A 14454-nucleotide genomic window follows, 5' to 3' on the forward strand; every position below is an offset into this window, starting at 1 on the left:
AAACTTTATTATTCAAAATGAGTCTGACATCAATGCACTTAACAGTAAAGTTCACTTATTATAAATAACAATTCAAGTTATATATATTTTGTTCTATCTGTGTTTAAGAAAATAAACAAGGTATCTGTGTAGGGCAAGCAAGCTACTGCCAAACCAACGGGCAGGTTTATGCAGGAAACACAGCTTTTCCAAATGTAAACATCTAAAATGAATAAATAATAATGAATAATATTTTTTCACAAATACTGTGTTGTGTATTTTCTGGTAATCGAATGAACATGCAGAACAAGAGGATTCGTATTTAAATAGTCTTTTTGCAGTTTAATATTCACAGACACTAGTCTATATCGCAATTTGATTTAAGTGTACTGACCTGTTTTTTTATTTATTCATGAAAAATATGACAAATTCCACGAAATTCTGCATTATACAGTAAATTCCGTTTTTATGACTGGATTCCACGATTCCGTCCATGTTTAGACGCGACAAAGCGACCATTGAAAATCATTTGAACTTTGTATCAGTACGTCATAAATAGAACGAGTTATCAGTTTACTGTAGGGATTTGTCATGTCACGCCGCATCCAGTGTAGAAAACATCACTGATTATAATGGGTTCTATTGTATTTTGTTGCGCCGCTCGCGCTACTAATGTAGCAAACGATGGGAAGCTCATAGTGAAAGTAAAAGACGGGGACATTGTTTATTTACTTTAGCATTGAGTCTCTCTAACTAGGTGACAACGTAGCGTTAAATCACCATTCAACAGACTCAAGCCACCACCGCACAGCCGTCTATTGGACTGCAGAAATTTACTAACTTTTCAATCTGCTACGTTACTGACTGTACTGACAAACTATGCTGACACCGTGTCTGCGCCGCTACAAGACGCGACAAAGCGACCATTGAAAATCATTTGAACTTTGTATCAGTACGTCATAAATAGAACGAGTTATCAGTTTACTGTAGGGATTTGTCATGTCACGCCGCATCCAGTGTAGAAAACATCACTGATTATAATGGGTTCTATTGTATTTTGTTGCGCCGCTCGCGTCCGGTGTAGAAAACCCAGTTAGGAAATATGATGTGACCGATGTGATAAGCATGAGTTCTGGGCCGCAGCGCGCCCGGTATAAACACCAGCATTGACTGAGTGGCCACGATCAGCTCCGGTGGCCGTGGAGCCGTAATGCGCCGCAGATGCGTGACGTGATGCACAGATCAGCTATAACGTCACTGAATCTGCTGTTAAAAATTAACCATCCATTCATCATATCATCATGCAAAACTAAGAATTAGAATCATTGTAATTGTGACGATCAAATATAGGTGCGGGTGGGTGGCGAGCGGATAATTTATTTGAAGCAGCGAACTCGGGTGAAGTTTGAGCTCATCCGCGCATCTCTACACTGACCTGGGTCGCCTGCAGTGTTGGGCAAGTTACTCTGAAAATGTAATCAAATTACTGATTACTCCTTTTAAAAGTAATCACGTTACTTATAAATCACTGCATTCTGTCAGCAATGTAACGTGGCAGTAATGTATAGAGACCTCGGCTTGTAACTATACTCTAATCCAACCAGATTAGCTCCTACTCCGGAGCAGGGTCTAACCAGCACAACTGGTAATACCCGTGACATAATGCGTACGAAAACGCCCTCACCCGCCATGATTTAAAACGCCATCTATCGAAGGAACAAAACGTCCTCCATCCGCCTGTTGTTAACGTTGTTCTTCTTTGTTTCAGTTGTTGAACACCACGCACAAATGACATCGCTGTCGACCGGCTTACGTCACTTCCTAGTACACACTGTCAGTGCGAATGAAACCCTTTAAATGGTACTGGGAAATAGTTTGTGCAAAATCGTCCCAGTACTTTAGTACTGTACATTTAGTTCTGGAACTAAAGCGGCGCGAAAGACCCTTTTATGTATTATATCAAATGCCTGTAGAGGGCGCCAATGGCCTCAACGTTCTCAGTCCACATTAGCGTTTTCAAACGTTTTCCAAAAGTCTCTCATCCACATTAAATTCACCGTACTGCCCATGTGTAAAACCTTTATGTGTTCACTGAGATGATACAGATGGAACAGACATAAGTTTTCATGAAATTCTTCTGGCAGGATTCTATTTACGAAAATATCTCATCATTCACTGATGCGTCCAGGTCGCACTCACTCCCCATTATATGTTTGATCTAAAACGCAACTGCCCACATGTTTTGCCGCAGGACAGCAACTCTGAGTAAATTTTCTGTCATCTTTGCAGGACTGTTATATGAAGAGTGTACAAAGTAACATATCTTTAGCAACAGTGTGAAAGGTAATAGCAAATAACAGCCACAATACCAGTATAAACAGATATCTATTGGTACAATATGACTAAACATGCATCATCATATTCAAAAGCCTCCGTTTTCACAGTCCACACTCCAACGCAAAAACGGCTGTTTCAGATTTATCCAGTTTGTAGAGGGTTTTCAAAAAGCTCCATTTTCCTTGACAAAAACAGCATCTCAGTGTGGACAGAAGGCCAAAACGGAGACGTTTTTCAAACAAAAACGTATTAGTGAGGACAATGCATGTAACCTACACGCATATAAATAAAGCGCATATTAAACCCGCAGCGCATATATTTATTTATTTGAATCACAGCCTTTGTGAATTCACAATAGCACTATGCTTTACGATGATTTTTAAATGGTTTTAATCTTTGTGCAGCCTTAGAAAGTGGTCTAATAATGCTTTTCATGGATTCTCGTCTGTGGAACACTTAACACGTGCAAAATGCATTCAGGATTTTATAATCGTGATAGCCCTACTCACGTTTAGGTTATGAAGAATGCAGAAAAATGCAAATGTTGTCCTGCTGTATATTTTTGTGGAAACCATGATGTTTTTTCAGGATTATTTGATGAAAGTTCAAAAGAACAGTATTTATTTGAAAGAGAATTTTTTTATAACATTTTAAATGTCTTTACGGTCACTTTTAATCAATTTAATGAATCCTTGTTTAATAAAATTATTAATTTCTTTTTCTTTTCTGACCCCAAACTTTTGTTTTTGCAGTGATATTAAATTGGTTTTGAGAATAGTAAAAGGTCACTGGTATTCACTAAAACCTTGAATGAATATGACAAAGCATAGCAGGAGTAATCTTTCACTTCTCCTCTGTATTCCCCAGTAAATCACGTGGCCAGCCTTTATACAGACATTATAGCATCTCTGAATGAGAGGTTGAACCATACTTGAACAATGTAACTATACTGACGTCTGTACTGTCAGACCTGTATTGTTTTTATTTGTGCATAAGAATCATCCGGAAACACATAACAACAGATAAGCGATTACATTAAGAGAACATCACACTTTGCACTAAAGAACCGCAGAGACCACCTGATCTCATCTCTACACTCTAGGCTTTTTACACTGAAGGAGACGAGAGTTCACGACTCAATATTTCAAAAGAGATGAGTGAGAGGCTGGGCTGTCTGAAAATGGAAGAGGTGCTTTTAGTAGGGCTGTGAGTCACGGGTGAGCAGCAGTGAAGGAAGACTTCATTCCTCCCATACTAAGAGCTAAAGGTTAGACTCAGGTCTGTGTTTCTTTGTCAGGCTTTAGTCACAGGTTTGAGGCTCTCTCCATTTCGGTGACAAACATTTTTTTTTTTTTTTTTTCGTGTAGGTTTTACAAGCTAGTCGGTTTTGAGAAAGGCCATTTGCAGGTCCTGCAGAAGTTTGGTAGGTTGTGTGTAGTAGGTCAGAAGTACTGAGCATTGAATCTGACCAGTGAGACTTGGAGTCTACATTCAAGCAATAAGGGAAGAGACGCCATTCTGTAGTGTGAATAGTCACGACTAAAGGCCGTTGTTAGGCACGATGCTCAATGCAGTTCAAAGTATAGCACAGCCTTGAGTGACTTGTTGATTTTAACATTTGTATTAGTGTTAGTGGGTTGTTTTTTTTTATTCTGTTAAGAAAATTCATCAAGTGGTGTCCTTCCAGATACAGCCACTGACATAACAGATTTTTGCTATGCAACAAACATAACAATACCGTATAAGAGATCTGCAGTGATACAGTGTCTGATGTCATAGCTGTGATAGTGTTGTGGATTTTTGCATGCTTTTTAACAATGTACTGACCAATCAGAAGTCAGGAACAAAACTACTTAGTAGTATAATACACCTTAAAGTACCACTGAAGTGCCCTTTAAACACAGCAATATTTTGTATGCAGTTTCCACTAAAACTTGAAAAAGCCACATTTGACAGCTTGTGACAGCTACATCATATTACAAATGTAAGTCTTAATAGATTCCCCTAATAGAACTGTTATAAATATACTGTTCCCCTGAATGAACTGTTATAAATGAACTGTTCCCAAAATATAAAACTGATGTAGTCTATCATTGTTGAGGTCTCCATTGTTTTGTTTTGTTTTTTTGTTTTTTTTTACTGTGAAACTTTGGGCTGGGCCAGTGTTGCTGCTTTGTGCACAAACTAATTAGTGCAAAAAAAATCAAGGCACAGGTGCTGAGCGCACAGTGTATGCAGGCAGGGATAGGGAAAAAAAGTACTAAGTGCATGTACTGTGATGACAGAAATTTATGGCACTAGCACTATATGCATTCCCTAGCGTACACATAGAAAACCATAGTATACTCTGGGCTTTAGAGGGAAAGACTTTTGTCAACTATGCAAGGATAAAGAGTGATCCTATTTGCCCGCCTCTTTTCATCCCTTGTGCCTCTTATCCTTTTATTCCCACAGTTCTTCAACCGGCACCAAACCAGGCGGTTCAGAATCTTTCAGATGTTCGCATGACGTTTTCCCGTCACAGGCCGCCCAACATTCCGTCTCCTCCGCCCCTCATTCCCACTTCCAAACCCACCGACAAGCCCTCCTTCATTCAGGGAGGCTCCATTTCACAGGTAAGAGAAATGCTGTTGAGTGTTATTTAAGACTCTTGGTGCTTATGCTAAGTTTAAATACTTCCTACATGTAATGGGATCAAGGCAGGGATCAAGGGTTTTCCTGGTATTTCACTCTGATTTGTGTCTTCCCTGCAGGGAACGCCAGGAACGTACCTTCCTTCTCAAATGCATGCTGTGTACGTACCGGAGGTAGTTAAGACCACAGGGGGGTCGATCTCGCTCGGTTTACCAAGACAGCAGGACCCTGCCAAACCTGGTGAGCAAGAGAGATTTGAGAGTATAAATATATCTTAATCCCGCAATTAAGCTCAGCTTAACTAGACTCAGCCGTGGCTTCTGTGGCTGAGTTTTGTTATGAAGTTTAGAAGATGAATACATCATGTGGTCCATAATCTAAACACTTGATTGTGTTTGTGTGTGTGTTTAGTGTCATATATTAAGCAGGAGGAGTGTTCTCCACGTGGACAGAGCGCTCAGGCAGAGGGTCTCTTATCCAGAGCTCAGTATGAGGGAGTTGTCAGAGGTGAGATGACTTAAAATATACTATAAAATTCATAAAAATCAAGAATTAATCCACAAAAGGAAACAGTTTTACCATTCAAACACAAACCAAACAATGTTTTTCTTCCTCTCCTCTGCTCCCATTAGGACCCATGCAGATTCCAGACATGAGAGGGCCACCTGGAAAAGGCCCAGAGGGCTTGAATTTCAGAGGAGGCTCCATTACGCAGGTATCTTTATTATAGGCCTTACTGTGGTATTTGAGTAATTTTCATTTATATTTGTGTAGTATTTCTCACTCTCACTCTTTGTCTTTGTAGGGCACTCCTGCCCTGACTCAGTCCAATGTAGCAGCGGATCTGTTGAAAGGCACTATTGCTAAACTGGCCACAGAGGACCTGAGTGGCCCAGAGAAGAGCCGAGCTAATGCTCATTCTAAACCTCATGTTATCTACGAAGGCAAAAGCGGACACATCCTCTCTTTTGATGGTCAGAGCCAGAACCGCTTCCTTTCTGGTGTGCTTGTGAGAACAGTATACCCCAGGGATATTGAATATTTAAGTTGTTTTTGTGACTAGTTATTTTAATATGCTTTTTATGTTTTATATAGTTTATATTGTCAAAAGGCTAAAATTATAGTGTGATTAGTTTCTGCTATATTTCCCGGCACAAGTGGAGTCAGATGGTGAAGTGCTTCTTTTCAAGGGCTAAATGACATGTTTGTTAGCAGTGCAACAAGAGCAGTTTCTATTTTTATGGAGCGCCATAGCCAGAGCTTACCAGGAGTTTTTTTTTTTTTTACATGCTCTATTGATGTTTTTAGTTCATTTTATTACAATAATATATCTCGCTTTATGTTCCAACAGCCATTAAGAACCCTAGAGAGGGCACAAGAAGCCCACGAATGGGGCACGATCTCAAGCGCTCATATGACATCATGGAGGGGTCCCGTGCACACCCAACACGTGAGACAGCACCTTATGAAGGTTAGTCATGTTTTTGTTGTTTATCTGAGAAGAATAAAGCACAAAAGATTCAAAGCGGAGAGTGTGTTTGCCACTAGAGCACCTTTTAAAGACATTTTTCCTGTTTTTCTGTCAGGTTTGATCAGCAGAGCATTGCCAAGAGAAAGTCCTCACGAGCCTAAGGATCGAGCCATACTCACAGGATCCATCATGCAAGGTAATGCTGATGCTTCCACCACACTTCCTTACTTCCATTCTGAAAATATGTAATTATTTTATAAAAATATATAAAGACTAGTTGTTCTCAACTCTAGTTGATTAGTATGTATTAGTATAAAGGATTGCAAATCATTTCAAATAATACAATACAAAATATTTCTGACAGCTAAAAGAGCCACAGGAGAAGAAAACTATAAATACTACCGTATTGGCCCAAATATAAGACGACCCTGATTATAAGACGACCCCCCCTTTTCCAGATGTACCTTTTGGAAAAAGGCTTTTTAAAAACCAAATCTTGTTTTTTCTCAGTAAAACACATTTTGTCTTTAATTATTTTAATATTGCATATTTTTCCTATTTTAATTTTTGTTTTGAAAGTATGGTAAAAACTGGTAAAATGTACCAACAATCACATTTAAAAAATATACACTTTTTGATATACCATAAAAAAAAAAAACAGGTAGCCCATCTGAATTAGGACATTTAGGCTATCCATCTAATAGTAGCCTACCAAAATCTTATTAACATTAGAAGTTAAATCTTACTGTAGTCTTCAAATCTGGGTACTGTCTTACGTTTTAAAATCACAAAGGGAGTTTGGTCCCATCAGGCTAACGTGACAGTCACGAATCATGCAGCTGTAAGGTTTTCTTTTTCTTTTGTTTTGGTTTTTACTCAAGATCTTTACAACACACATTACATTACGTATTTCATGGCACACTCATTTTATGCGTATTTGGCGCCACCTATTGTTGTGGGTGTATTATTGACATGTCAAAATCTAGACCCTGAATATAAGACGACCGCGTTTCTTCAGATGTATTTCCAAGAAAAAAACATCGTCTTATATTCGGGCCAATACGGTACTTTAGTTTTAATAATTGCTAATTTTTAAGAAAATGTATGGAAATTTCTGCATCATGCTTAATCTTCTCTGCCATGTTTCAGGAACACCAAGAGCCTCTGCTGAAGTCTATGATGAGGCCTCCAAGTACGGTAAACAGATCAAGAGGGAAAGTCCACCCATACGCTCTTTTGAGGGAGGCATCACAAAGGGTAAACCGTATGAGGGGGTGAACACCATAAAGGAGATGGGCCGCTCAATTCACGAGATTCCCCGTAATGAGACTCAAGACAGTCGTAAAACTCCTGTTCTGGAAGGATCCATTACTCAGGTACTTGATTTGAGGTTGTTAGAGTTTCCCACACTGAAATGTATTTATGAAGAACATTCACAAATCACATTCAGATCAGTCAAATGAAAGATGCCTTAAAACAACAGTTTATCGTTCTCCTAATTTTCTTAATGTGCATCTCTGCAGGGTATTCCTCTGAAGTACGAGAGCAGTACTGTGAACCCGTCAGCCATCAAGCACAATGTTAAATCTCTGATCACAAGCCCAGTGAAGATCTCACACTCTGTCATTGAGGCAGCTGAGCGCGAGAGGGCCAAGTACGAGGATGCGAAGACGTCCGAACGCGTCCGGCACACCTCTGTAGTGAACTCCACATCTGTCCTTCGCTCCACACACACAGAAGCGGGAAAATCTCAGCTTAGTCCAGGCATGTATGAGGACAGCAATGCACGCAGAACCCCTACATACACCGGCACCTCCATATCCAGAGGTTCACCTCTGCTGCGAGGGCAAGACGGTATGAATGCGGCATCTCTCGTTTAATCTTTCAATCATCCCCAGACAGTTGTTTTTATAACAATTAAACACCGATCCTTAGCTTACATCTAGCAGTCAATTGCAGAGGTCATTGAACTGATTTTTTTTTCTCAAACAGGAAGTATAACAACAGGTAAACCAGCTTCTCATGAGAGGAATAACACACTGACTCCCACCCAGAGGGACAGTGTGCCTGCCAAGTCACCTGTGTCCGGGGGTGAACCTCTTGCTTCTCACAGCCCGTTTGACCCCCACCATAGACCTGTGGCACCTGGAGAGATGTACCGGACTCACCTACCACCACACTTGGACCCCAGCCTCGCTTTTCACCACAGAGTCCTCGACCCAGGTAATTTAAGGCATTATGGAATCTTTTCAGGGGCCAGATTCATGAAAATCTTCTTAAGAACAAATAAAGTTCTTTGGATAATAGTGTAGTTCTTTAAAAAAGAAAAAGTATTTTACATTTAGTAAAAATTGTAGTAGTAATATATATTGTAATGCTTAATATTGAAATAACACAAAATTCATTAAACATCTTACCTTTTGGGATTTAAGACAAATGTGGCACTATTTTTAAGATGCTTCAAAGCTTTTTAAGAACTTTTCTCCTTTTCTTTTTTTTTTCTGCGAGCAGCATTAAAGGGTTGGTTCACCCAAAATTTTGTATTCTGTCATTAATTACTCACCCTCATGTCGTTCCAAACCCGTAAGACCTTCGTTCATCTTCGGAACACAAATTAAGATATTTTTTATTAAATCCAAGCGCTCTCGGACCCCTCATAGACAGCAACACAACTGCAATGTTCCCAGGTCCAGAAACGTAGCAAGGACATTGGTAAAATATTCCATGTGATATCAGCGGTTCAACCGTAATTTTACGAAGCTACGAGAATACTTTTTGTGCGCAAAGAAACCAAAAATAACGACTTTACTCAACAATACTTCTCCTCCTCATCCCGTCTGCAGCGTGAGCCGCCATTGTAGAGAGAGTATCACAATGCATGTGCTGGCTTCCGGTTCATGAAAACAACACATGCGCGTGCTTACGCATGTGCGTTACGTAAGCAGGAGCGCCATGCGCATGCATTGTTTACATGAACCTGTAAAAAATTTAACTTGTGGATGAATCATTCACAATAAGATCAGTAAGATGCATTTACAAAATAGCTAGGATAAATTTATATTTCTTGCTGATTTAAAAAAATTATCTTATAGAACAGTCTCTGTTTAAAGTCTCTATACAGAACATTGTCTGTTTTTTTAACTATATTAGAAAAGAATAAAAAACAGTAGTTGTTTTGTAAATCTGACCCATTGATACATTACTTAATAGGGCTCAGAGCACATGGGTAGTGGGCTACGCTTTGCCAAGGAATGGAAAATTTGTGAATAATGAATTAGTTCTGTTCTGAAACCATGCTTCCTACAAACAGGCTTGCAGGGAAAACAGTTCATGCGTCACACACAAAATTGATTGATGTTCTGAGTAATGGTCCTCTCTTAAAAGCACTATTCCTATCTCATTGATAAACATCATGTTTTGGTTTTTCAACCTACTCTCATGCATTAGATAATAGCATTTCCTGCTCAACTCTCCACTACTGTGGCAAATCCGCACCATTGACGTCAAGACAAGAACAGCGGTCTTTTCACCTCATCCTTGTTGTCCTCTGTACATCTCAACAGCGTACATGTTCCCACGGCAACCGTCGCCGACCGGTTACCCCAACACATACCAGCTGTACACCATGGAAAACACTCGGCAGACCATTCTGAACGATTACATCACCTCGCAGCAGATGCGCCCTGATATCACGAGGGGACTGTCACCACGGGAACCGTCCATTGCCATCCCATACCCACCAGCTAGAGGTAAGGGGCATGATTGTCTGAATGTGTATGTTTGTTTGTGAAAGTGAAGCAAAGTATCGAAAGTGTAGTCCGTAAATATTGTGTTTGTGTGAACTAGTGGCAACCTTTTCCAGACCATCAGAAGCAAATGACCCTCACGCAAATTCTAATTGCACGTGAAATTTGAGTTCAAAACAATTGTTAAATCCAGGGCTGGGGCTATTCCCTAGACATCCACTAGACCCATCTGTTAAGAGGCCCACAATTGTTTTTTTTTATTTTTGTGGTTATGTATGTTCAATAACATCTACAGGAACAAGGTTACCTGTTAAAAGTTGACCTGGGTTAAAAAAAAATCCTAGTAATACTACAGTTTCAATCTGAAGGAGTTTGAGCTCAGACCTTTAGAAGGTCCTGCTGTCTACATCTCCAGTCCACATTGCACCATTTTTCTAGTTCTGATTTTGCTTTACTTAGTGAAAACCATTGCTTAGTGGAAACCAGCTTTCAGCCCTGGTATCTTGTTATTTTTAGTAATTGAGCTCTTGATGTTGTTAATGAGCTACTTCAAATTTTTCAATACCTCTTCTAGTCATTAGATGTTTTTAAAAGATCAGTAGAGGGTGTTGGCTCTTTAAAGTTGAAGCTGATTGGTTGTGGATGCTCACCCTCTGGCCCTTTGCTTCTGTCTGTAAAAGGAATAATTGATCTAGCCCAGATGCCACCTACCATCCTGTTACCTCACCCTGGGGGGACAGTTTCCCCCTCCCTGGAACGCATCACCTACATCCCTGGACCTCAGACCCCTTTCCCTCCTAGGGCATTCAACCCTGCCTCCATATCTCCAGGTGAGGATCCCACCCCTCCTCTCCTATCCAACACCTGAACTTCCCCTTCCAGTCCTGGTGGTGGTGCTTTAGAAACTCGCCCTTTGCTGCTGCTCTGAGATCAGTTTTGCTGTTTTAATCGAGACTCTTTCTTCCACCTAAAATTAACTACAACTCTTTTCTGCACCACTATGATGGCAATGCGCTGCTACTAAATCTACAGCATCGTGGCAAAAGGAAATACATTTCACCTGATTTATGAGCTAGTCTGAATTGATTGTGGCGATTTATTGTGTAATAATACAAAAAACAACAATTCTAGGTCTTCTTTGGTCCTAAAACCTGTACCTGACCCAAATCACTTCCTACCCGAACCAGACGTGCATCATTTATTGTTTTAAAAAGAAACACCTGACTTGACACAGACTAACCCGAGTCCGACTGACCCGGTGGTCTTTTTTTTTTTTTTTGGGAGCCGAATGCAAAAATCAGCAATGTCCCAAGACCAAAATAAGAAACGACAAATTAGAAACTCCACAGCATGTGTAGGTTTAAAAGTAGGCCCATCATCTTCCCTTATTTGTAGATGAAATTCTTTCTCCAATCCTTCTTCGCAACGTTTACTTGTTTAATTGATTTGAACCCATGTTGCCAAATAATGTAGCCTTTGTAATACTTTGTGTAAGAAAAAACACAAAAATGTACAGTTACGATTTAATTTTGGTTGCTTTATTTAGACAAAAGTGCATTGTTTTTCCACAAATCCAAAAAAATAAACCACTCGTAAACTTTCAAATTTATCAATCACACATCAAATGACAAGGACATTTATGTTAATATTAGGGATGTAACGATTCACTCAACTCACGATTCGATTCAATTCCAGCAGCGCTGAACTTACGAACTTTAAAATGCATTATACAGAGGCAAGAGGAAAAGAAAAAATACCATCTAAACTTTTCTAAAGACAGTAAGTTCCCCTCAGACATGCATTCATATAAACTCCTACCCCTAAATGAATCGCGATTTGTTTAGCATCTCAACCGATTTGAATCGTCACATATTTGAATCGATTTTCAACCGGCTCGCAGTTAATCGTTACATCCCTAGTTAATATTAATCTCCAGGACATTCATTTACCTGGAACCCAAGGTTACTAATATCACACACAAACCATGGCTGAGGCACTCATCAATGTGTTGGACCCAAACTTGTTCGTGTCTCGTGTGACTCTGAAGAGCTCAAATTTATATTCTTTGTTTTCACTGGCTACTAGCGAAACCGAACATGCGGCACTAGTTTAGTCAAATTCACAAACAAATAATTATTTTAATGAATCAATCAAGAAGATGCACCGTCTGTTCAGATCAGTTTATGGACTTGGCAGGCTTCCTGCTGAATTCTGTGTGTGGTGACACATAAGGGATTAGTTTTAAGGGATTCGATTGAGCATATTAGCAGTTACAAAGAATGAAGAGAGCTGCTGGTATCAATCTCTGTCTGCATGAGATTGTAGCTTAAGATGTATGTACATGTAGGATATTAGTCAGAATTTAAAAAGCAACTGAAGTGCCAAAACCCCCATTTTCTGCAAGTACTTTCCTAGCCCTCTCTGTTGCCCTCCCCTGAGAAGCTGCCTTATTTGTGAATCTCAAACATCATATTGAGGTGAAGGCAAACATTGGCCTTGGCTCAGTAGTGTCATATTTAAAGTTTGTCTTGGGAGCGCAGGTGGTCTGAAGATGAGTAGACCTTGACTGTCTAAACATCTATTCAAACGAGGGGAATTATGACGTCAAGTGAATCGCAAAAAAATATTGCTAGATATATTTGCTCTCTGTGTGAATATGCTTTTAGAATTGTTTCATGGCTCCTGTGTCGGTGTTATACTACAACACCAGTTCTGTGCTGATCTTTTTAGCATCATTCTATGTGCTGTCTTTACATACAGTTTGAATCTTGTACATGAGTGCATACAATACATACAAATACCTGTTGTCTTTTAAGAATAATTCGTTTAATTTGATATTTTGCTTTGTACCCGTTTTGTACCTCTTTGTCAGTCTTTTTGGCTTTCCATTGTGTCCGCTGGTAAAGCATAGTAATAAGCGTCTACATAGTCCATTGTTCATTTTTGCTCTTTACTTCACCAAACAAAGTTACGCTCCTTTAGAGGTAGCAGCCAATAAGCATGAGGATTCTTTTAACGTTTAATGAAACATATTTTAACATGGTAAAGTACATTGAGGCGCAACCTTTTTTACATGTAATTAAAACATAGTAGTCTATTATGAGTAGTCATAGTCTCTTCTGAGTGTTCACCATTTAAATGACTCTTCACACAAACAATTTATTTCATAAATGTTGTATAAAAAAGTTTTAAAGTGGAACCAAACTTCTGAATGGAATGCACCTTAGTTTTTCAATTCAGGTTTCTCCATCTGGCAAAGCTGGCATGCAACGAAACTAGTTGGCTTGATTCTAACCAATGAAATACCTGATGCAGTGATGCACAGTTCATAGACATCCCATTATATGTTGTTGATTGGTTAGAATTTTATTTGTTGTAACCTCTGACTGTTGCAACAAAAGCAGATTGTGATTGCATAAAACACTGAAAATAACTTGTGAATACACTGATGTTCTTGTAATACTTATAAACAAAGACAAAGGTTAGGCATGTTTGTTTGTGGGCAGCTTTTGTACTTATATAGTTAGTTACGTCATTGTTTGTCTTGGAGAGCTTTGCAATTCCCCACACCCACGGGAACCAGCACCATTTCAGTGGAAAAGGGGTAATAATACATGCTAACATGTATTAAAGAGAATGCCTTGGTTAATGGATTAATGCCTTGTTTATTCATATACATTTGTATATCTGTGCAATAGGGCTGTGCAATTAATCGTATGCGATTGTCATGCACATCTCGTCAGTAAAGCCGGTTCCATGATTAGTAGTAAATCTCCATCACCTGCTTTCAAATGGAGCAGCATTTACTACACAGAGCCGTAGTTCACTGACAATTATTAGGCAGTATCGCGTTCATAATCGAATGCGATTCATCTGCGATTATGAACGCGATATTGCCTAGCTTGTCAGTGAACTACGGCTCTGTGTAGTAAATGCTGCTCCATTTGAAAGCAGGTGATGGAGATTTACTACTAATCATGGAACCGGCTTTACTGACGAGATGCACTTGACAATTGCATGCGATTAATTGCACAGCCCTACTGTGCAATAATTTCACATCACTGTTATCATGACTCTTTCTGCTATTCCTAACAGCAACACAGCTGGCCCTGTCAAAGTGCAGCAAGTGTAAAGGACCTTTTTGGTTGTAACCCCACTTTTTGTTTTTGTGTGTTTCCTGTTCTTCACTCCCCACAGGACATCCTGCCCATCACAGTGCCACTGCAGCTATTGTGGAGAGGGAGAGAGAGAGTCAGAGAGAGAAGGAACGCGAGAGGGAAAGGGAAA

The 14454-nt window shown here is 39.6% G+C and overlaps 1 protein-coding gene across 1 annotated transcript in view; it reads left to right on the forward strand.

Annotated features, from left to right (window-relative positions):
• Nucleotides 1-14454, forward strand: part of ncor1 (nuclear receptor corepressor 1) — a 104256-nt gene that overhangs the window by 74273 nt on the left and 15529 nt on the right. Inside the window, 13 exon segments of the mRNA XM_016477050.1 lie at nucleotides 4771-4931; nucleotides 5070-5190; nucleotides 5362-5457; nucleotides 5583-5665; nucleotides 5756-5924; nucleotides 6302-6421; nucleotides 6537-6617; nucleotides 7571-7797; nucleotides 7945-8275; nucleotides 8414-8644; nucleotides 9985-10170; nucleotides 10848-10997; nucleotides 14365-14448. Of these exon segments, the coding sequence (XP_016332536.1) occupies nucleotides 4771-4931; nucleotides 5070-5190; nucleotides 5362-5457; nucleotides 5583-5665; nucleotides 5756-5924; nucleotides 6302-6421; nucleotides 6537-6617; nucleotides 7571-7797; nucleotides 7945-8275; nucleotides 8414-8644; nucleotides 9985-10170; nucleotides 10848-10997; nucleotides 14365-14448 (2040 nt within the window).

This window comes from Sinocyclocheilus anshuiensis, unplaced genomic scaffold (genome assembly GCF_001515605.1).
Source record: "Sinocyclocheilus anshuiensis isolate Anshui unplaced genomic scaffold, SAMN03320099.WGS_v1.1 scaffold697, whole genome shotgun sequence".
In the NCBI taxonomy this organism is placed as follows: Eukaryota; Metazoa; Chordata; class Actinopteri; order Cypriniformes; family Cyprinidae; genus Sinocyclocheilus; species Sinocyclocheilus anshuiensis.